At 49.2% G+C, this 20,227-nt stretch overlaps 2 protein-coding genes across 9 annotated transcripts; one reads left to right on the top strand and one right to left on the bottom strand.

Moving 5' to 3' along the window:
- Positions 1–307: 307 nt before the first annotated feature.
- TUBB (tubulin beta class I) lies at positions 308–3,848 on the bottom strand. Its single transcript, XM_019717367.2, has 4 exons — positions 3,608–3,848; positions 2,191–2,299; positions 1,835–1,945; positions 308–1,545 (listed from the first exon to the last, which is right to left on the bottom strand). Exons 1-4 carry the CDS (start codon positions 3,662–3,664, stop codon positions 488–490), a joined length of 1,335 nt encoding a protein of 444 aa, XP_019572926.1. The 5' UTR covers positions 3,665–3,848; the 3' UTR covers positions 308–487.
- A 122-nt stretch (positions 3,849–3,970) lies between these two features.
- Positions 3,971–19,309, top strand: MDC1 (mediator of DNA damage checkpoint 1). 8 transcript variants are annotated; one of them, XM_074332626.1, is made up of 16 exons: positions 3,971–4,322; positions 8,215–8,353; positions 10,016–10,396; positions 10,482–10,557; positions 10,851–11,923; positions 12,141–12,251; positions 12,762–12,827; positions 12,992–13,075; positions 13,437–13,652; positions 14,285–14,328; positions 14,776–16,221; positions 16,300–16,419; positions 16,529–16,711; positions 17,330–17,455; positions 17,540–17,650; positions 18,599–19,309. In XM_074332626.1, exons 1-16 carry the CDS (start codon positions 4,320–4,322, stop codon positions 18,764–18,766), a joined length of 4,347 nt encoding a protein of 1,448 aa, XP_074188727.1. In that variant the 5' UTR covers positions 3,971–4,319; the 3' UTR covers positions 18,767–19,309. The 8 variants fall into 8 exon arrangements, with proteins under 8 accessions (XP_074188727.1, XP_074188731.1, XP_074188725.1 ...); XM_074332624.1 differs by having other exon boundaries at positions 3,972–4,322; positions 12,762–12,869; XM_074332627.1 differs by lacking the exon at positions 3,971–4,322 and adding an exon at positions 4,364–6,179.
- The last annotated feature ends 918 nt before the right edge of the window (positions 19,310–20,227 follow it).

Here is a 20,227-nt window from a genome sequence, read left to right as displayed (position 1 = left end):
GATCCCACTCCCAAACTACTCTAGAATGGGAAGCCCTACCCCTTCCTGTAGGGACTTCTCCCTATTAATTAGGGTGGTTTCCTCTCCCCTTGGCTACCACATGGGCTTAGGATGGTGGTCATCCATCTGGGTTTTCAGCACATGGTTCTAAACAGGATCTGGATGAGATCCAGCTTCTTGGAGAATTATCTTGAAAACAGGGAAATATTAACTGGAGAGATGGGAGGAATGGACACCAGAAGGAAATGCAAGATTACTCAGAATGAGAAGAATCTAGATTTCCCAGAGTGGAAAGAGAGAGGAGACATTCAACAAACAACGAATATTTATTGAGCGCCCATTTATGTGCCAGGCACTGTTCTAGAACCACTCCCCCCAAAGAAAATAGAGGCAGAAAATGCAAATTCTGAGGGAGAGTAAAAGGGCAGCTGAGGAAGAAGGCTGAATGAAGGAACTGAGACGCCTGAGTGACAGACAGGGCTTGGCCTTAGGCCTCCTCTTCGGCCTCCTCACCGAAATCCTCCTCCTCTTCTGCGGTGGCGTCCTGGTACTGCTGGTACTCGGACACCAGGTCGTTCATGTTGCTCTCGGCCTCGGTGAACTCCATCTCGTCCATGCCCTCGCCCGTGTACCAGTGCAGGAAGGCCTTGCGCCGGAACATGGCCGTGAACTGCTCTGAGATACGCTTGAACAACTCCTGGATGGCCGTGCTGTTGCCGATGAAGGTGACCGCCATCTTCAGGCCGCGGGGTGGGATGTCGCACACGGCCGTCTTCACGTTGTTGGGGATCCACTCCACGAAGTAGCTGCTGTTCTTGTTCTGCACGTTGAGCATCTGCTCGTCCACCTCCTTCATGGACATCCGCCCACGGAAGACAGCAGCCACGGTGAGGTACCGGCCATGGCGGGGGTCACAGGCAGCCATCATGTTCTTGGCATCGAATACCTGCTGGGTGAGTTCGGGCACAGTGAGGGCCCGATACTGCTGGCTTCCACGGCTGGTTAGAGGGGCAAAGCCAGGCATGAAGAAGTGGAGGCGTGGGAAGGGCACCATGTTGACTGCAAGCTTGCGGAGGTCAGCATTGAGCTGGCCAGGGAAGCGGAGGCAGGTGGTCACACCGCTCATGGTGGCTGAGACGAGGTGGTTCAGGTCCCCATAGGTTGGTGTGGTCAGCTTGAGGGTGCGGAAGCAGATGTCGTAAAGGGCCTCGTTATCAATGCAGTAGGTCTCATCAGTATTCTCTACCAACTGATGGACGGAGAGGGTGGCGTTGTAGGGCTCCACCACCGTGTCGGACACCTTGGGCGAGGGCACCACACTGAAGGTGTTCATGATGCGGTCGGGATACTCTTCCCGGATCTTGCTGATGAGCAGCGTGCCCATCCCTGACCCCGTGCCACCCCCCAGCGAGTGGGTCAGCTGGAAGCCCTGCAGGCAGTCACAGCTCTCAGCCTCCTTCCGCACCACGTCCAGGACCGAGTCAACCAGCTCAGCCCCCTCTGTATAGTGGCCCTTGGCCCAGTTGTTGCCTGCCCCAGATTGACCTGGAATCAGGAGGCAAGCTTGATTAGTAAAATGTGGCACATACACAACCACGTTTCCACCTTTCAGTTTTTGGAACAATGCCTGTGGATTGATCTGTTTTCCTCCCTCACCAGTGATATATCACCCCCATAATTTACCATCTAAGGCAGCCACACCACCACCCTCCATTATATCCCAGAACACAGCCCTATAAAAACTTTCAAGCACAACAATCATTTCCTAACTCTTGCTGTCCCTTTGCAGACAAATAAATTGAATATGGTATCTACAAATATCTGTGTAACTCACCAAAAACAAAGTTGTCTGGTCTGAAGATCTGGCCAAAAGGACCTGAGCGAACAGAGTCCATGGTCCCGGGCTCTAGATCCACCAAGATGGCACGAGGAACATACTTTCCACCTACATGTAAGAATGTATAGCCGGGAAAATTAGTACATAGAAGGTAAATAAATTGGGGCTGGGTGACAGTTAGGGACCTAAACTTGTGATTCCAGGCGCTGCCACCAGGTGGCAGCAGAGCTAGCCTTTGGCAATGGGTGGTGGGAATGAGAGAGGAAGCTATCCAAAGGGAGAGGATGGACTCGTCCAAAGGGTGGAGACCCCAGAAGTGTGAGAGGAGATGAGACCGGAGCTCCTTCCCTCACCTGTGGCTTCATTGTAGTACACGGAGATGCGATCCAGCTGCAGGTCACTGTCGCCGTGGTAAGTGCCAGTGGGGTCGATGCCATGTTCATCACTGATCACCTCCCAGAACTGTGGGGAAAGAACAATGAACCGTCAACGGCTCAGGTCCCAGCCGATTATAACCCTGCCTCCACCTAACTGCCAGCCACGCCACTCCCCTAGGCACCCCCCACACCTAGGAAAGCTGCAGCTTTCACTGCTTGGAATGTGAAATGATGTCCAGCTGGAAGGGCCGGGCGATCGCAGACACCAGGCTGGGCAGAGGCAGACGACCTGATAAGGTAAGACCCCTCGCCCCCCACGCTGGGCACCGCCCCTCCACGCCGCGCACAAAGAGCCGGGGTAACCAGGGTCCGCAGTCGCCCACAAGACTAGCAAAAGCGCGCGCCCAGCCGTCGGACAAAGGGCGGGGTCGCGCGTGGGCGGGGCCGAGGCGCGAATACAGCGCGCGAGGGGCGGGACCTGGCTCTGGCTAGCGCGCCACCTGGTGGCCGGCAGGACCACAGTCCCCGCCCTGCAGGGCCCTGCCCTTCTGCTACAACGTAGCAGCCGCACTTCCTCCCCGGCTACACTGTACCCGCGCGCAAAAAAAAAAAAAAAAAAAAAATCCCCTCTTGGTCTCGGAATTTTATCCCTTCACTAGCTTTCCCCTCTTGCTGAAAATGAGGATCCTCTTCTTTCCATTTAGTCCCGAGAGAACCTTTAGAGAAAAAAACCCTTCTCCCGCTTTCTTCTTATCCGTCCAAGCCCAAAAGGGTCTCTTGAAAGCGAAATAAAGGAAGCAAAATGAATCCAGCACATATTAGCCTTCCACCCACGGAAAACTATGGGCCTGCCCCACGGGGATCGTGGGCGCGTGGAGATCTCTATCTACTCTTTTGTAGAGGTAACGCGCAGTGTAGCCCACCCTAGAGCACCACATCCCCCCACCTTTATGGAGCCGGGCTCTGCAGCTCTCCCCCCCACAACCTTGCCCTTTCCCCCTCGGGCTTGGCCCTATGAAGACCCGCCAAGGGGGTTGGATGCACATGGGGGAACCTCGCCTTGCTTTGTCTCGGCGAGTTTCCGCATCTCCCTCCCTCCCCGGCCCTCGGACCGTTAGATCTCCTTTAAGTAAAACCTTACAGAACCTCGGTCTTCCCGCCCCCCAATCCTCAAGAATGCTTTTGATAGCTTCCCAAAATGAGTGTCAAGAAAAATAATTCTCCATTTTTCAAATGCAAATTATAGCTACAAATGTGTTATACATATAAAACTTCTTTTGGGCAAATATTGACTAAGGATGGAGACTGCAAACAGCCCACAACCATTCTTCATAATTTATCTGTACTTTTTTATTCTCAAAAAGAAGAGTTAAAAAAGGTTTAAAATCTTTACCTTAGCACCGATCTGGTTGCCACACTGGCCGGCCTGGATGTGCACGATTTCCCTCATGGTTCAAATTTAATTTTTTTTTTTTTTTTTTTGCTCGCCTCAAGGTGTGTACGGGGCAAGAAAATATGTAATTTTTTTTCTCTGTTGCTGGTCGCAGGCTGGAAAGATGAGACGTGCCCCGGAGGTTGGAGCAGCTAAGTCCGAACGCGACGGCAGGAAGGTTCTGAGAGGGAGAAAGAAGAGGGCAGGGCGCTGGAGGGAAGGCGGGCAGGGCGGGGCGCGCGTGCGCCGGGCTGGGAGGCGGGAGAAGGCTCCCGCGCCGCACTTGCGAGACAAAGCCTCCGCGAGGCAGGCCCTGATTAGTCGATGCCGTTTAGGTAGCCTATGTCCATTGGTCTCTGCTCTGGGCGAGCGCACTCTTCTCTGGGAGTTGTAGTCCTCTATTGTTGTCCACGCTGCAAAATGAAGGGACAAATGGGTGGATACTGGCTTTAGGTTTTTGGCGTTTTTTTGAAAAATGACCTTGCCCAAGATGTCTTACCTCTATGCCTGAGTTGTTTTTTGTTTTTTTTTTAATGCAAAAAGCGAGTCGTTTCGGATCTACAGGAATTAGGAACCCTAGGGTGCCAGGCATTGGACGGTGGAGTGGGCACACCCTGAAAGCTCCCCGCTGTGGTCGCTCTTGGGAAGACAGGACTGCTTAGCTCAGCGAAAAATGGTGAGAAACGGGCACCCTGCTCTGCTATCTAACAACTGGCCCTTTGGTGACCGAAAGCATGAACTTCACTAAGCCTCTGCTTCCCCAGCTATCCCAGGAAGAAGGAGGGGATTGCCTTCCTGCTATTTCCTTGGGAGTTTTCTAATGATAATGTTTAGAATGTTTTCTAATGATAATTGCAACAGGGGCTTTGCAGGATAGAGATTTAATTGGAGGGTATGTTCAAAGAATAAATGGAATGGTTTAGAGAAGCTGATATCTTGGGATCTGTGAAGCGGGAAGTCTCCGTCCATGTAAGAGATCTGGTCCTTGGAGCAGCGTTAAAGACTGTGGTCTTGTCAAACAGAATTATGGGGTGAAATACCTGATAGAATTTCAGAGTCTTTCCAGCCTGCCCTTAGACACTTTGATGAAGTCAGTGTTTTTTCAATTTGTTTATTTCATTGACTGACCATTGCAACCTTTTAAGAGCCTCAGAATTGAAATTTTAAAATGGGGAGGGGGGAATTCATGGGAGAAAATTGGATGGGCTCAAATCAGAGTGGCATGCTTCTCAGGGATTAACGCACTTGATAGATACTAAGTGTCCACCAAACCAGAAGCTAGGGATACAAATATGATTATGAATTAGTTCCCTGGCCTCCAAGATCTTGCAATTTGGTGAGAAGTGTATACACAATAAAGTGTGGTAAGTACTGTAACAGACGACATGTGATACCAAGGTCATCATTGTTAATTCACATTGAATTCAACACATCTCTCAGTCATCTTTTAAAGAACATCAAGTTGTATAAGACCCCTCTATCCACTTAGAATGTTTTATGTTTGAGGGCATGATCACAATGAAAGTAGTTAATTTGTGGTAGTGGAGAGTTCAGAATTTAAAATCGGAATTTAAAATTGTTTTAATTTGTCTCTACCTTACCTTAGCTGTAGGAACGTAGCTAAGTTATTTAACTTCGCAGAACTTCAATCTCCTCTGTAAAATCTACTTCTGCCGATTTGATTGTTGTGGTCAGAATGGAGTAACGAAAGCAAAAGGACTTTCTAGATTATATACACGTCAAAATTGTTACCATCCTCTTGTCTTAGTATGAGATAAATAAGTGATTTTATCATCCTTTCTTCAGTTCTTGGAAGAACTCGGTCAGCCTTTAAGATGGTTAGCAAAACGGTTCACTTTTGGCCTAGGGATCTTTGTTTTAGGAAAATGACCTCAAACGACTATCAGGGCTGTATTCTCAGGGAGGAAATGACATGACTTTACTAAACGAGCCAAATCAAAAGGAAATGAACTTCTATCACAGTGAGAAGTCCTCAAGCGCCACGCCTGAGGGCTGTTCTCCAAATTGCAGCCTCAGGCCACGACTGCAACCCGCAACCCATTTTCATTTATGAGTCAGCAACCACCATGTCTGGGAAGACCTAGGAAGGGCGCTCTGGCCGCACTAGGTGCGCCGGGCGACGACGATGGAAAGCCCCTCTAGGCGCTGCCGGCAGGGAGACTCTCTGGTCGTAGCTGGGATGTGTGCGCGGGAAGGGGGCGGTGGACGGTGAAGAGGTAGTGGGCGGCCCCTTGGAGCTGCCCAATTGAGGTGCGCTATTCTGTGCGCGCACGCGACCTCCGCCTCTCAACCGATCTCAGTCTCCCGGGGAAAGCCAGCTCTTTGAGCCGGAAGTGGGCGGCAGGAGGCGGGGCTTTGACTTGCCCACGCATTGGGAGGCTTCGTCAATCGGCTTGCAGCAGGGCTGTGAAAGACAGCGGCCGGAACCAATCACCGAATAGGCTCCGACTACAGCGCTCGCGCCCCTCGGTTCGCGACCGTTATTGGTGGCGCGCGCGGGGACTCAAAGTAGGTGAGTTGTTGGGGGCTTCTCCCGCCGCTCCCCGGGTGCCATCTTGGTTCTCCCGGAGGGCGGGAGGGGCGTGCCTTGGGTACGACTGGGAGGAGGAGACTAGGAAATTTTCTTTTCGGATTATAATACTCATCCTTAATTGACTCCCCGCCCAGAGTTTAGGTATGAAGTCACTGGGAGACCGCTGGGCCTGGAGGGAACCCACCGCGGTGGGGATCAAAGGGGGTTACCAATTGGATTGGAGCCAAGGGTCACAGGCATCCGCTGAGTCTCCATTGGAGGCTTCCTACTTTCCGTGTCAACGGTTTCGCCCTAGGGTGGCATCTCTAAGTGAATTCCACTCTTGCTGTTTTGAGTTTTCATCTGCTTTCATTGATTCTTCAGTAGACTATGGTGTAACCTCCAGGAGGGCAGGGTTAGTTTTATGTTTGGTTCATGAATGTATATCCCTAATACTTCTAATGGTGCCCGGTGCAGAATAACTACTGTTGAGAGAATATGATGGGCCCTAGGAAAAAAAATCAGTTTTGATGGTCCAATTCTCCGGGAGGGGTTGGGGAATGAAAGCAGAAATAGAAAGTAATGGTTATGTAATAATATAGTAAGAAGTGTCAGGATAGGTGCAAGTCCATTGACCACCGTGGAACATGTGAATACAGCAGGAACACCAGTAAGCAGAGAAGACTCCTGGAAAGGCTTTACTGAGGAAGTGACGTTTGAACTGAATCGGAAAGGATGGGTAGGAGTTGGACCAGAAAGCTATGAGCAACCGGCCAAGGAGTTGGTTTAAGGCACGCAGATATGGGGGACAATGGGGACAGTGTGTTCAAAGATTGGGGAGAAGGTCCATGTGGCTGAACTTGTAGGCTTTGGTGGGCAGGGAATACATTGCAGGACATGAGGTTCAGATTGTGGAGGCTCTTGCTAAGGAGTTTAGATTTTGTTTTATGCCATACGCCTGGAAAGACATCAAGGAATATTAAACAGAGGAGAGACATAATCTGGGTGATCTTGGGCAAGTTCTTAACCCAACTGTGTTGCAGTTTCTTTATCTGAGATATAGAAGATAAATAATACTTTACAGGGTTCTTGTGATAATTAAATGAGTCAGTTGAGTCTGATCACACTGAGATGGTCTGATAAAATGTAAAAAGCATGGGCTTTGCAGCCAGAGCACATTTATTCCTACCTTTCCACTTACCTGATATGTCATCCTGAACAAATACTTAATATTTTTAGCCTTAGTTTCCTAAATGCCTGCCTTGTATGGCTACTATGCTTGACCATAATAAAATGTTTGGCAAAATTTAGCTCCCTTTAACATGGTGTTTTTCAAACTGAATGGCAACCCAATAGTGGATATTAAATCAATTTAGTGAGTTGCAAATCGACATTTAAAAATAGAATAGAAAAAAAGAATAACATGAAAACTAGCTGTGTATTGCATATAATAAGGCTAACCATTGTTTCTGAAAACATTTGTCTATATAAATAAGTTTGTGTGTTTGTACATACAGAGATTCTCCCAAGTTACGATTGTTTGGCTTAGGATTTTTGGACTTTACAATATGGCAAAAATGATACACATAATAAATTACATGAGATACTGAACACTTTATTATAAAATAGGCTTTGCGTTAGATGATTTTGCTCAAGTGTAGTCTGATGTATGTTCTGAGTACATAAAAGGTAAGCTAGGCTCAGCTGTGATGTTCAGTAGGTTAGGTGTATTAAATGCATTTTTTACATAGGATATTTTCAACTTACGATGGGTTTATTGGGATGTAACTACATTGTAAGTCGAGGAACATCTGTTTGTGAACTTGGGACCTGATAAAATTTATTTCTTATTCTGTGTCATGATCAAAAATATTTTTTCAGTGCTTCAGATGGTTAACAACAAAATGCTTGGCATAAAGTGAAGCTTCAACTTCCATAGCTATCCAGGTTTGCCCCCAGTTGTGAGTCTCCTCTCCGAGACTGTGTGTGTGAACCAATGTTAGATGATGATGCTGCTAATGTGTTTCCTTCCCAGATCATGGAGGACACTCAGGCTATTAACTGGGAGGCTGAAGAAGAGGAAGAGACAGAGAGGCCCAGTGAATCCTTGGGGTGTATCTTGGAGCCCTTAGGGCGACTGCATCTCTTTAGTAGTGCCCACGGACCAGAAAAAGGTCAGGCAGTATTTGGGTGCTGAAGTACTGGTCTGTGGGGAGGTAGTTGGAGGGTTGTAAGAAGCTTTTATTTATTTTTATTTATTCATTTTTTATTTCCCCCCCTTCTTCCGCCTCCCCCCCCCCCACTATGGTTCAAGCCCTTATTTCTCAGTCTGGTTGTGTAGGACACAGCTCCCTGGCCCATGCTGGTGTTATGACCCTTGCGCTTCCAGCCCCTTCTGAGACAGTCAGTCGCCAGTTGTCTGTCAGCCGCTCAGAGCAGCTCTTTCTGGCTGCCGGCCACTCACACTGGCCACCAGCCACTCATGGCAGCACACGGTAGCCCAGCTGCAGAGAGAGCTGTTGTTCACAATCTTAGCTATAGAGGGCGCAGCTCACTGGCCCATGTGGGACTCGAACCCTCGACCTTGGCGTTAGGAGCACCATCTGCCTGAGCAACTGCGATGGCCCCATAAGAAGCTTTTATATACTACACATACACACACACACACTCACACTCACACTCACACTTACACAAGGTCGAACAATTAAGTTCACGAATTCAACCTAGAAAAAGTGCTACATATCTCCTTGTTGAATATCACTACGGTCACCTTCAAAGTCCTCCCCTTGGGAAGCTATGCACCAACACCAGCACCTAGTCCACCCCTCAAAGCAATTTTGGAACTTTTTCTGGAATGGTCATCAGAGCTATTGTCATATTACCTTTGATGTCCTGAATATCATCAAAATGTCTTCCTTTCAATATTTCCTTTATCTTCTGGTAAAGAAAGAAGTCATTGGGGGCCAGATCAGGTGAGTAGGGAGGGTGTTCCAATACAGTTATTTGTTTTCTAAAAACTCCCTCACAGACAGTGCCATGTGAGCTGGTGCATTGTCGACATGCAAAAGCCTTGAACTGTTGGCGAAAATTCAGGTTATCTAACTTTTTCACTCAGCCTTTTCAGCACTTCCAAATAGTAAACTTGGTTAACTGTTCAGTTGCTACAAATTCATAATGAATAATCCCTCTGATATCAAAAAAGTTAGCTGGTTAGCTCAGTTGGTTAGAGCATGGTGCTAATAACACCAGGGTTGCCAGTTCAGTCGCGGCATGGGCCACTGTGAGCTGTGCCCTCCTTAAAAAAAAAAAAAAAGTTTGGCAACGTGTTGCAACAAGCTCATGAACTTAATCTTCCGACTTTTTTTTTTTTTTGAGGAGATCTGAAAATTTTTTTTACTGGGAATGGAGAAGAGGGGACCGACTGAATTACTTGTTCCAGGCAAATGCTCTGGACTCACTGTAGGTGACTTTACTTTGGTAGGAAAAGAGGAAAAGAGGGAGAGATTTAAATAAAAATCCAGCATGGTCTAAAAATGGGTAGTGGTGATAATGGCGCAACAGTGTGAATGTACTTAATGCCACTGAGCTATACACTTAAAAACGGTTAAAATGATATATATTATGTATATTTTATGACAAAAAAATCTGGTATGGATGGGTATTGACTATGAATAATGCATTGCATATGTTCTTTAATACCTAGATGTCCTAGAGCCTTTTATTCCTCGGTTGCATGTGAGGACCTTGAGTGAGTAGTGGGGTGCTTGACAGGAACATTTTCCTAGTAGCAGGCCAGGACCGTGGCCTTTGAATCTCTCTACCTCTCTAATTCTTAGATTTCCCACTCTACCTCGGAAAGAATGTAGTAGGCCGAATGCCTGATTGCTCGGTGGCCCTGCCCTTTCCATCCATCTCCAAACAACATGCAGTGATTGAAATCCTGGCCCGGGACAAGGCACCTGTCCTACGGGATTGTGGGAGCCTCAATGGTACTAAAATCCTGAGGCCTCCTAAGGTCCTGAGCCCTGGGGTGAATCATCGTCTGAGGGACCAGGACTTGGTTGTCTTTGCTGACTTGCCCTGCCAATACCATCGCCTGGATGTCCCCTTGCCCTTTGTCTCCCGTGGCCACCTAACTGTAGAGGAGACACCCAGGGTACAGGGAGGAACTCAACCCCAGGGGCTCCTGTTGGCTGAGGACTCGGAAGAGGAAATAGGTAAGTATGTGTATTGGGAGCGTGGGTGAGGAGATGGGGATGGTGAGTGTAAAACTGTCGTCTTACTCCTTTCTACTCTTGACAGATCCTCTTTCTGAAAGGTGTGTGGTGAAAGAACCAAGGACCACGTTCTCCCCTATGGCAACAATAGTTCCAGAGAGGTGAGTGCTGAAGGGCTGGACACCTGAGTCTTCAGAAGGAGGAGGAACCAGGGTCTGGAGGGTCCATCTTTAAGAGAGAGAATTATCGTGGAAGTGGGGGCGGGGAACGACACGTACTCTTTCACTCAGCTGAATTTTTCTTGAGTACCTTTCATGTGCCAAGTGGAGAACTAATTGCTGGAGCTAGAAAAACAAGTACTTCTTGTCTCTGTCCTCAAGGAGCTCCCAGTTGAGTCAGGTGTCCCTTCCTGAGAAACAGTCTATACACTCTTTCTCTTCTCTTCCCTTCATAGTGATGAAGAGGGGCCTTCCCCTGCCCCAGATGGCCCTGGGCCACCTTTGGCCTTCAACTTGGACAGTGACACAGATGAGGAAGAAAGTCAGCAGCCAGCAGCCGGGGAGGCCTCCTCAGCTGCCACTGCAAAGACTGAACAGCCTAAAGCTGTTGTAACTGAAATCCAGCTTAAAAAGGATCAGTGTTCAGTGAAGGAGGGAAACAATGACACAAAAGTCAAGAGGGATGAAAGGAATGGGGTGGTCCCAGTTGGGGTGATTCTGGAGAGGAGCCAACCTGCTGGGGAGGACAGTGAGACAGATGTGGATGATGAGAGCAGGCCTCCAGGAAGGACAGTAGAGGTCCATCTGGAAAAAGCCCAGCCCTCTGGCTCCACAGACAGTGACACTGACGTGGAAGAAGAGGGGGTCCCCGCGACCCCAGCTGTGGTTCCTAGGAAAAAGAGACAAGTGTTCCATGGAGTTAGTACAGAGAGTCCTGGGGGACCTGGCCTGGCACATCTTCAAGAGAGCCCGGCTAGTAGCGATACAGATGTGGAGGAGGGTGCAGCCCCGCTGATGGCCCCCCTGGAGAGAAGCCGAGGCCCCGTGGTGACCCGCAGCAACATGGATGACGGGGAGGAAGTCTCAGCAGCACTCGCTTTGGCGTGTCTGAAAGAGAGCCGCACCGCCGTGTGGAGCAGAGGTACAGGTGTGGGAGGGGCCGGAGCCAGGCCAGTGGCCCTCCTGGAGCGAAGCCATACTTCTGTTGGGACAGACAGTGACACTGACGTGGAGGAGGAAAAGAGAGAATCTGTTCCCAAGGGTCACACAGACAAAGCACATTCAGAAAAGAGCCAAACTCATTTCAGGGACTGTGATATAGAGATGGAGGAAGATAAGAGCTCACCTGAAGTCAACCTGGAGAGAAGCCAAGCCTCCACGACAGTGGGCATGAACACACAAGTGGAAGAGGAAGTCCCACCAGGGCCAGCTGTCACGCTGTGGGAGAAGCGTCCAACAAATGTGGAAGCAGAAGGGGGCCCAACAAAGCTGCCTGGGGGACATCTAGAGGAAGTCCAGCCTCCTCCAGGTGGGAACTGTGACACATGCTGAGGGGGGTATATCCTTAGCAGCTCCAGCAGTGGCAGGTACAAGACAGGGTCAGCTTCCAGCAGAAGGGATGTTGGGACGGAATGGGCTGCAGGAGAGCTCTAAGGCGGGGCCAGGGTGGTTACCTGTAGCACAAGTGGGGCAGGACCTCCTCCCTGTCTCGAGGGAGAACCTAACAGATACGGTGGTTGACACAGGTACTCCAGGGGAACCCACCCAGCTGCAGAGAGAGGGAGCCCAGCCCCCCACAGAAAGTGGGAGAGAACCACATGTGGACATGATCAGAGACTCTGGAGACAACTGTGATGGTAAGTGCTGGCCTGCCTTTCACCCCTTGACCCTTAAGGTGAAAGCTTATAGGGAGTCTTAGTTCATTCAAGCTGCTATAACAAAATACCACAGAGTGGATGGCTTATGAACAACAAACGTTTATTTCTCACAGTTCTAAATGCTGGCAAGTGCAAGATCAAGGCGCCAGCAAATTCAGTGTCTGGTGAGGCCCTGCTTCCTTGTTCATAGTGGCCATCTCACCGTATCCTCATGGCAGAAGGGCACAAGGGTGCTTTCTGGGGTCCCTGTTGTAAGGACACTAATCCCATTTATGAGGACTCCACCCTCATGACCTAAGCACTGCTCAAGGGCACCACTTCCTAATACCATCACTTTGGAGATTAGGTTTCAATATAAGGGTTTTGAGGGGAATACAAACATTCAATTCATTGCATACGGGTTTGGATTGGGGAGAGAATAGTAGGAAAAAAGTAAGGAGTTACGGGTCAAATATGATTTTTTATTATCCTATATTCCTCCCCCAACAGATTCTAAAGATCTGGACCTACAAGCTACCCAGTGCTTTGTGGAGACAGAGAATCAGAGCCTGGAAGGTGAGGACTTCTCCATCAGAGGGATACTGGTGCAAGCAGGAGGTGAGAGATTAGACTGGTGGTCCTCGAAGGGTGTGAGAGCTGGCATGGGCAGGGCTGGAGACTGAGAATGGGCCTTTGAGTTCTGCGGAGGAGCTGTGCTTAGGCCATCTTTTCCTGTGCAGCAGTCCAGAGCATGGAGGATGAACCCACCCAGGCTTTCGTACCCCAAGAGCCTGGCCCTTCCTATTGCAGCTCCCAGGACCCAGGTATAAGAAACTGCCCTCCTCTGTGGCCCTAACTTAGCATCCTTGTTTTATCCCTCTACATGTTTCTTTTCATATTCTTCAATAATTTTGCTGATGTTTCTCTATCTCATTAGAAAAAAAAAAGCCAATTAAGTTGGACCCATAGAGCAGTTAGTCTAACATAAGTTTTAAGAGGCTACTGTGAGAGCTTTTATATGAAGGTATGGTCTTACTTTTTGAGACAAATATTAGATGTTACAACTATCCTCATTATTCCCAGCTTTCCTTTAATGACCCATATAGATTTATTGTTCATGAATATATCTTAATCCTATCCTATTCTGTCTCTCTCTCTCTCACTCTCACTCTGACTCGACTTCAGGCGCTCTGGATGAGCCATGGGAGATCTTGCCTACACAGCCATTCTGCCCAAAGGAGTCAGAGGACTCTGAGACCCAGCCCATTGCTGCCCACCTTGAGGCCCTTGGATCTTGCCCCTCTCCACCTAGGGCACCTCCTCGAGACCAGCATCCAGAAAGCCCAGTTCACACAGAGCCATTGAGGATTCATGGCAGAGGGATGCAGAGTGTGGAGAAAGGCATGCGTACACCAAGAGAAATAGCAGAGAGGGTGACCCCCAGAGAGGGCCATTGGAGAGGGAAAGCAAGAAACTGCCACCAAAAGGAGAGAAGATGTGATGGGAGAGGAAGAATTAACTCGGGTGATGCAAGACAGGGAGAGAAAACAGGCGTTGGCTAGAGCCACTCAGAGACAAGAATCTGATAAAACGGTGAAAAGTGCAAGTACAGGAAAGTATATGGAGAATGTGAAGATAGAAATTGAGACACCCACGGAACTACAAAAGAAAAGGATAGTAAGGCAGACTTTTGTAAGAGAAATAGTTGAGAGAGAAGCAGAGAAACTGGCACCAGATGGGCTAGAGGTCAACGTACCCAAAGTGACGCTGGAGGGAGGCTCCTGGAGAGGGCACACAGCGTGGGGGAGCCAGGCCCAGAAAGGGCAGGCCTCCAGTCCAGCAGCAGGGCCTGAAGTCGGGACAGGGGACCTTCAGGGACTAGCTTCAACCCTGGTAGCTTCTGGGAGCCAGTCAGGTTGAGAAAGGGGAGCCCCAGGAGGCAGGGGGACCCACAGTACTACCTAGCCCTTGTGACACTCATCCCCTCGGTAACTGCTTAGACCTCACTCATATTGTCATTACTTTCTGTCTAGGCCACTTGAACTACAAGATGCCACCTGCTGAGAAGGCTTCTAGGGTGAGAGCTGCTTTCTCTACCTCCCCCCACTCCACAAGTCACATCTGCATCCCCTCCACTGCCCTCCCCACGCTGTCTTCCATTTTCACACTCCTTAGTTGGCTTCTGTCCCTTTACCTTGGCACCTGTTGTTTTCAATATGTCTGTTTCCCAAGTTCTGTCTCCCTCTACCTGAGTCAGAAAGAAAGTCCCTTTCTTTGTGTTCCTTCCGTCTTTTCCCAGCTGTCCGTCATCCGTGTACTGAGGACACTGTAGTGGTGGTGTGGGGTGACATCTGTGGGCAAGAAGACGACTTCCTCCCCGGGCAGCTCCCAGTCTAACAGGAGATGGTCATAAACAGAGCAATGCCAGTGTGCACACTCTAACCCTAAACATGTCTCTAGAACAGTATCCAGTCCTATCTTCCCCCTGCCTCTCCCTCCCTCACTTGCTTCTCTTTCTCCCCAGGGTGATCCAGAACCCCTAGGTGCTTATCTGCCTCCGACAGGACCTGAAGCCGCAGCCCCACTCCCAGACCTTCTCATTTCTCAGAGCCAAAAACATCCTACACCTCAGCCCCTCTGTTCTCCCTCTTCACCTTTAGAGCCGCCCATTCCCAGAACCAGGCAAAAGAGGAGTCAGGAAGCTCCAGAGACTCCCTTATCCTCAGAGCTGGACCCTCTCCATGCAAAACCCAAAGTCAGGCCCCGAGGATCCTCCAGGATGACACCCTCTCCAGTTTCTTCTATAGCCTTGGAGCCCCACCCCACTACCCCCACAGACCAGCCCATCAGCCCTGAGCCCACATCTTGGGCCACTCGGAGAAGGACACATAGGTCCCCTGCACCAGTTGTCCTCACAGCCCCTGAGCTACAATCTTCCACCACCAAAGACCAGCCTGTCACTCCCCAAAATACATCTCGGGCCAGTCGGGGCAGGACACATAGATCTTCTGTCAAGACACCTGTCACCCCCAAACCCACATTTCGGGCCACTCAAGGCAGGACACATAGATCTTCTGTCAAGACACCTGTCACCCCCAAACCCACATCTCGGGCCACTCGGGGCAGGACACATAGATCTTCTGTCAAGATACCTGTCACCCCCAAACCCATATCTCGGGGCAGGACACATAGGTCCCCTGTCAAGATCCCTGAACCGATTGTCCCCACAGCCCCTGAGCTCCAGCCTTCCACCCTTACAGACCAGCTTGTCACCCCCAAACCCACATCTCGGGCCAGTCGGGGCAGGACACATAGATCTTCTGTCAAGACACCTGTCACCCCCAAACCCATATCTCGGGGCAGGACACATAGGTCCCCTGTCAAGATCCCTGAACCAATTGTCCCCACAGCCCCTGAGCTCCAGCCTTCCACCCTTACAGACCAGCTTGTCACCCTCAAACCCACATCTCGGGCCACTCGGGGCAGGACACACAGGTCCTCTGTCAAGACCGACCAACCAATTGAATCCGCAGCCCCTGACCTTGAACCTTCCACTCCCACAGACCAGTCTATTCCCCCTGAGCCCACCCCTCAAGCCAATTGCAGCAGGAGGCCAAGGGCCACTAGGAAGCATGGGTTGCTTGCAGCTCCCATTGTCCACAACCTCTGCTCTGCACCCCCTGAATCTGACTCCCACTCCTCAAGGACCCGCAGGCGAGGAGCAGTGAGAGCAGCTGAGTCCCTTAGGACCCTTCCTGAGCCTGCCTTTGCCCAGCTTCCTGGGGCTGCCACTCGTGCTCCTCAGATCCAAAAGGTAGAAGCAACAGGTAGATACAGGTCCACTCCAGAGCCCCAGCCTAAGGCCTTTCAAAACCACAAGAGGCCTTTAGGGACTGTGGATTCACCCTCACTTCAGAAACGGCTCCAAAGAGGGGACATCCCCCAGAAGACAGAATTCCTCAAGAAAGAGGTGAGGAGAGGCCTGGGGCCATGGAGCTGGGAAAGGGCTTGGGCCCAAAAACTCCACCGTGATCCTTCTCAATCCCAGGATGAAGTGATCCCAGGACCAGGCAAGAGAAAGAGAGACCAGGCCGAGGAGGAGCCCAAGGGAATGCTGAGCCGCAGCCTCCGACGGAGCAAACCTAACCACGAGTCCACAGCCCCCAAAGTAGGAGAGAACGGTCATGGGGCTTTGTGGGAGGAGACCCAGGGGACGTGGGAGATGGGCACTGATGGCACTGGTTGTTGTGACCAGCTCAGGCTAACCCCCTCCGCAGGTGCTCTTCACAGGAGTAGTGGATGCCCATGGAGAGCGAGCAGTGCTGGCCCTGGGGGGAAGTCTTGCCAGCTCCGTGGCAGAGGCGTCCTACCTGGTGACTGATCGAATCCGCCGGACAGTCAAGTTCCTGTGTGCCCTGGGGCGGGGAATCCCTATCCTTTCCCTGCACTGGCTGCACCAGGTGAGAGGCCAGCAGATGAGGACAGACCAATAGAGAGTGACAGAAGAAGACTGCTCACCTAGCACTCTAGACAGTGGTGGGAGGAGGAGGGGCAGGAAGGAAGGGGTGAGTAAGGCAGAAGGCTTAATTCTAAAGACACTTTTTGACTTCTGGGGTAGCAGTGGTGTCTTACGCTACCACTAAGCTGTCGCAGTGGCTGCCTCTGGTGAAAGAAGTCACACCAGAGGAAGAAGGGTTACTAAATTAGGCCAGATTTCGCTAACTGGAAATAGTATAACAGTGCTGCTTCCTGGAGGAGAAGGACCTGGAGCATGAGTGGATTCCCTTATGCTACACTCTGTTTTGTCTTATAATGACAACAAAATGTACACTTGGGGAAAAACCTTTCAGTGTATGAATTCTGTGAAGCTAAGTTTCCTGTTAAAGTAGAATGCTTTGAAGAGGCATTGTAAATTCCATTTTTGTAAGGTAATCATGATTATCCTGGGAAAAAGAACAGTTCTTTGAAGACTAAATAAAGGTGTTTTTGGTTAAAAAAAACACTTTGTGTTCCCCATAAATGCGAGGCAGCAGAGCTGGAGGGCAGGCCTGAGCTCTGACACTGACTCCTGTCCTCAGTCCCGCAGGGCCGGTCGCTTCTTGCCCCCAGATGACTATGTGGTGACTGACCCTGAGCAGGAGAAGAACTTTGGCTTCAGCCTCCGAGATGCCCTGAGCCGCGCTCGGGAACGAAGGCTGCTGGAGGTGAGAGGCTGTCCTCCCATGCTCCAGCCCTCCCTCCAGAAGTTTCCCAACAGTCCACTGCCTCCACCATCTTCTTCCCCTTAGGGCTATGAGATTCATGTGACCCCTGGAGTCCAGCCTCCTCCAGCTCAGATGGGAGAGATCATCAACTGCTGTGGAGGCACTGTCCTACCCAGCATGCCCCGCTCCTACAAGGTACGTTCTGGGTCTGCGGAGGTGGCAGCCCAAGTGGCTGGGACGGGAAAGGGCTGGAAGACAAAATGGAGGTACAGGTGGGAATATAGGGCGTGGGAGGGTGAGAGAAGACTATGATACAGAAAGAGATAGGAAAGGGAATAGGTCTGCTGATTCCAAGTGGACTTAGTTTTTTTTTGTAGTTTTAAAAATTGCAAATATACCCAAAAGGAGAGAGAAGAATGCAGTGAACCTCCAGATACCAATCCCTCAGAGTCAACAGGTTAATTTAGATTTTGCTACATATGCTCTATCTATGCCTTTTTTTCTTCAGTTTCTTTACTGAAATATTTTAAAGGAAAGTGCAAACATCGTATTATTTCCTCCTACATACTAAAAATGCACATCTCTAAGAAATATGTACATTTTCTTACATAAACACAATGGCATTATTGACCCATAACAAAATTAACAATAGTTTCTCGGTCATTTTCTCATACTCCATTAATCAAATTTCTCCAGTTGTCTGAAAATAGCTTTTTACGGTTCATTTCAGGATGTACAAAGGTCTGTGTGTTGCTGCAGTTGTTACATCTCTTAACTCTCTTTTACTCCAGGGCGTCCCCGCAGCCCGCCCAGCCTTTTTATGCCTTTGACTTCCTGCAGCAACTAGGGCAGCTGTCCTTTTAGAATGTTCCTCAGTCTGGATTTTTCTGCTTGCTCCCTGTTGTGTCATTTATCTTATTCATCTACTATATTTCCTGTAAATTATGGTTAATCTGGAAGGCTTCAATAAATTCAGGTCCAACTTTCTGGAGAGAGTGCTTCATAGACAATGCAGTGTGCTTCGTGTGGCTTCCTATCTGGAGCCTACTGTCTTAGCGATGCTAAAACTGATGAGTGGGCCCTATGCCTATTTCTAGGGGACTTTCCCCCTGACTTTCTTTCTGTGCTCTCTGTCTTCCTCAGCCTCGGAGAGTTGTGGTCACGTGCTCCCAAGACGTCCCTCGATGCTCCATTCCATTTCGGGTTGGGCTACCGGTCCTCTCACCTGAGTTCCTGCTGACAGGGGTGCTGAAGCAGGAAGCCAAGCCAGAGGCCTTTGTCCTCTCCACGTTGGAAATGTCATCCACCTGAAAACCCCACCACAGACCAATAAAAGTATTAGAAAATATTTCGGAGAAAAAACTTAGGGCTTTGAAAAGAAGTGGGGTGTACTGATAGGAGGCTTATGGGAAAACAAAGATAGGGAGATTGGGAGCCACAGATTTTCTTAAATGGCCATATAAAGTAGGCTAACCTCGTGCTCAGATGTCTTAAGTGGTTCTCATCTCTAGGTGGACTGATGTACTTACTGCTTGGTGGTACACACAGTGTCCTGCCTCCCATTTGGAAGCCATCTCGCTTCCTCTTTAATTAATGGGGTTCTTAATTATCCTCCAAAAGATAGTGGAAACAATTTTGGTGTCAGGAACTTGAAGGATGTGAGTAAAGTTGAGGGTGGAGTTATGGAATGCTACTAAAATATTTTCCTCTGTCCTGGCCCCATCTTGTTAGATGCATCCGTTAGCTTTGACTTTGAGTAAGTCTTTGCACTTTTCTGGCCTGCTTTTCCAGTATTTATAAAATTAGAGCTTAGGTTTAACTTCTATGATAAATAAATATTCACTCTGTGCCTTATGGTGTAGTGCAGTTTTTTTAAATATGTTTTTTATATATAAAATTTCTTAAGTTTAGGTTTTAAAAGTTGGTTGAGGTTGCCAGCCCGGTGGCTCAGGTGGTTAGAGCTCCATGCTCCTAACTCCGAAGGCTGCCGGTTCGATTCCCACATGGGCCAATGGGCTCTCAACCACAAGGTTGCCGGTTCTGCAAGGGATGGTGGGCTCCGCCCCCTGCAACTAAGATTGAACTCGGCACCTTGAGCTGAGCTGCCACTGAGCTCCCGGATGGCTCAGTTGGTTGGAGCACGTCCTCTCAACCACAAGGTTGCCAGTTCGACTCCTGCAAGGGATGGTGGGCTGTGCCCCCTGCAACTAGAAAACGGCAACTGGACCTGGAGCTGAGCTGCGCCCTCCACAACTAAAACTGAAAAGACAACAACTTGAAGCTGAACAGCACACTCCACAACTAAGATTGAAAGGACAACAACTTGACTTGGGAAAAAAAAGGCCTGGAAGTACACACTGTTCCCCAATAAAGTCCTGTTCCCCTTCCCCAATAAAGTCTTAAAAAAAAAAAAAGTTGGTTGATTACAAGGATATGGAGAAATTGGAACCCTTATACATGCTGGTAGGAATGTAAAATGGATAGTTTCTCAAAAAGTTAAACATATAATTACTGATGAAAATATTCCCCAGCAATGAAAATGACCCAGCAATTCCACTTGTAAGTAAACATCTGAAATAATTAAAATGCTTTTTCACAAATACTTGTATACAAATGTTCATAGCAACATTTCACAAGAGCCAAAAGATGGAAACATAAATGTTCATCAGCGGATGAATGGATAAACACATTGTGGCAGACCTGTAAATGGATTGTTATTCAGCCATAAACGGGGATGAAGTACTGATCCATGCTGCAATGCTGAGCATGAAC

The sequence above is a fragment of the Rhinolophus sinicus genome, linkage group LG05 (genome assembly GCF_036562045.2).
Source record: "Rhinolophus sinicus isolate RSC01 linkage group LG05, ASM3656204v1, whole genome shotgun sequence".
Classification (NCBI taxonomy): Eukaryota; Metazoa; Chordata; class Mammalia; order Chiroptera; family Rhinolophidae; genus Rhinolophus; species Rhinolophus sinicus.
The sequence above is the reverse complement of the archived record's forward strand: the minus strand, read 5'-3'. Positions and strand labels throughout refer to the sequence as shown.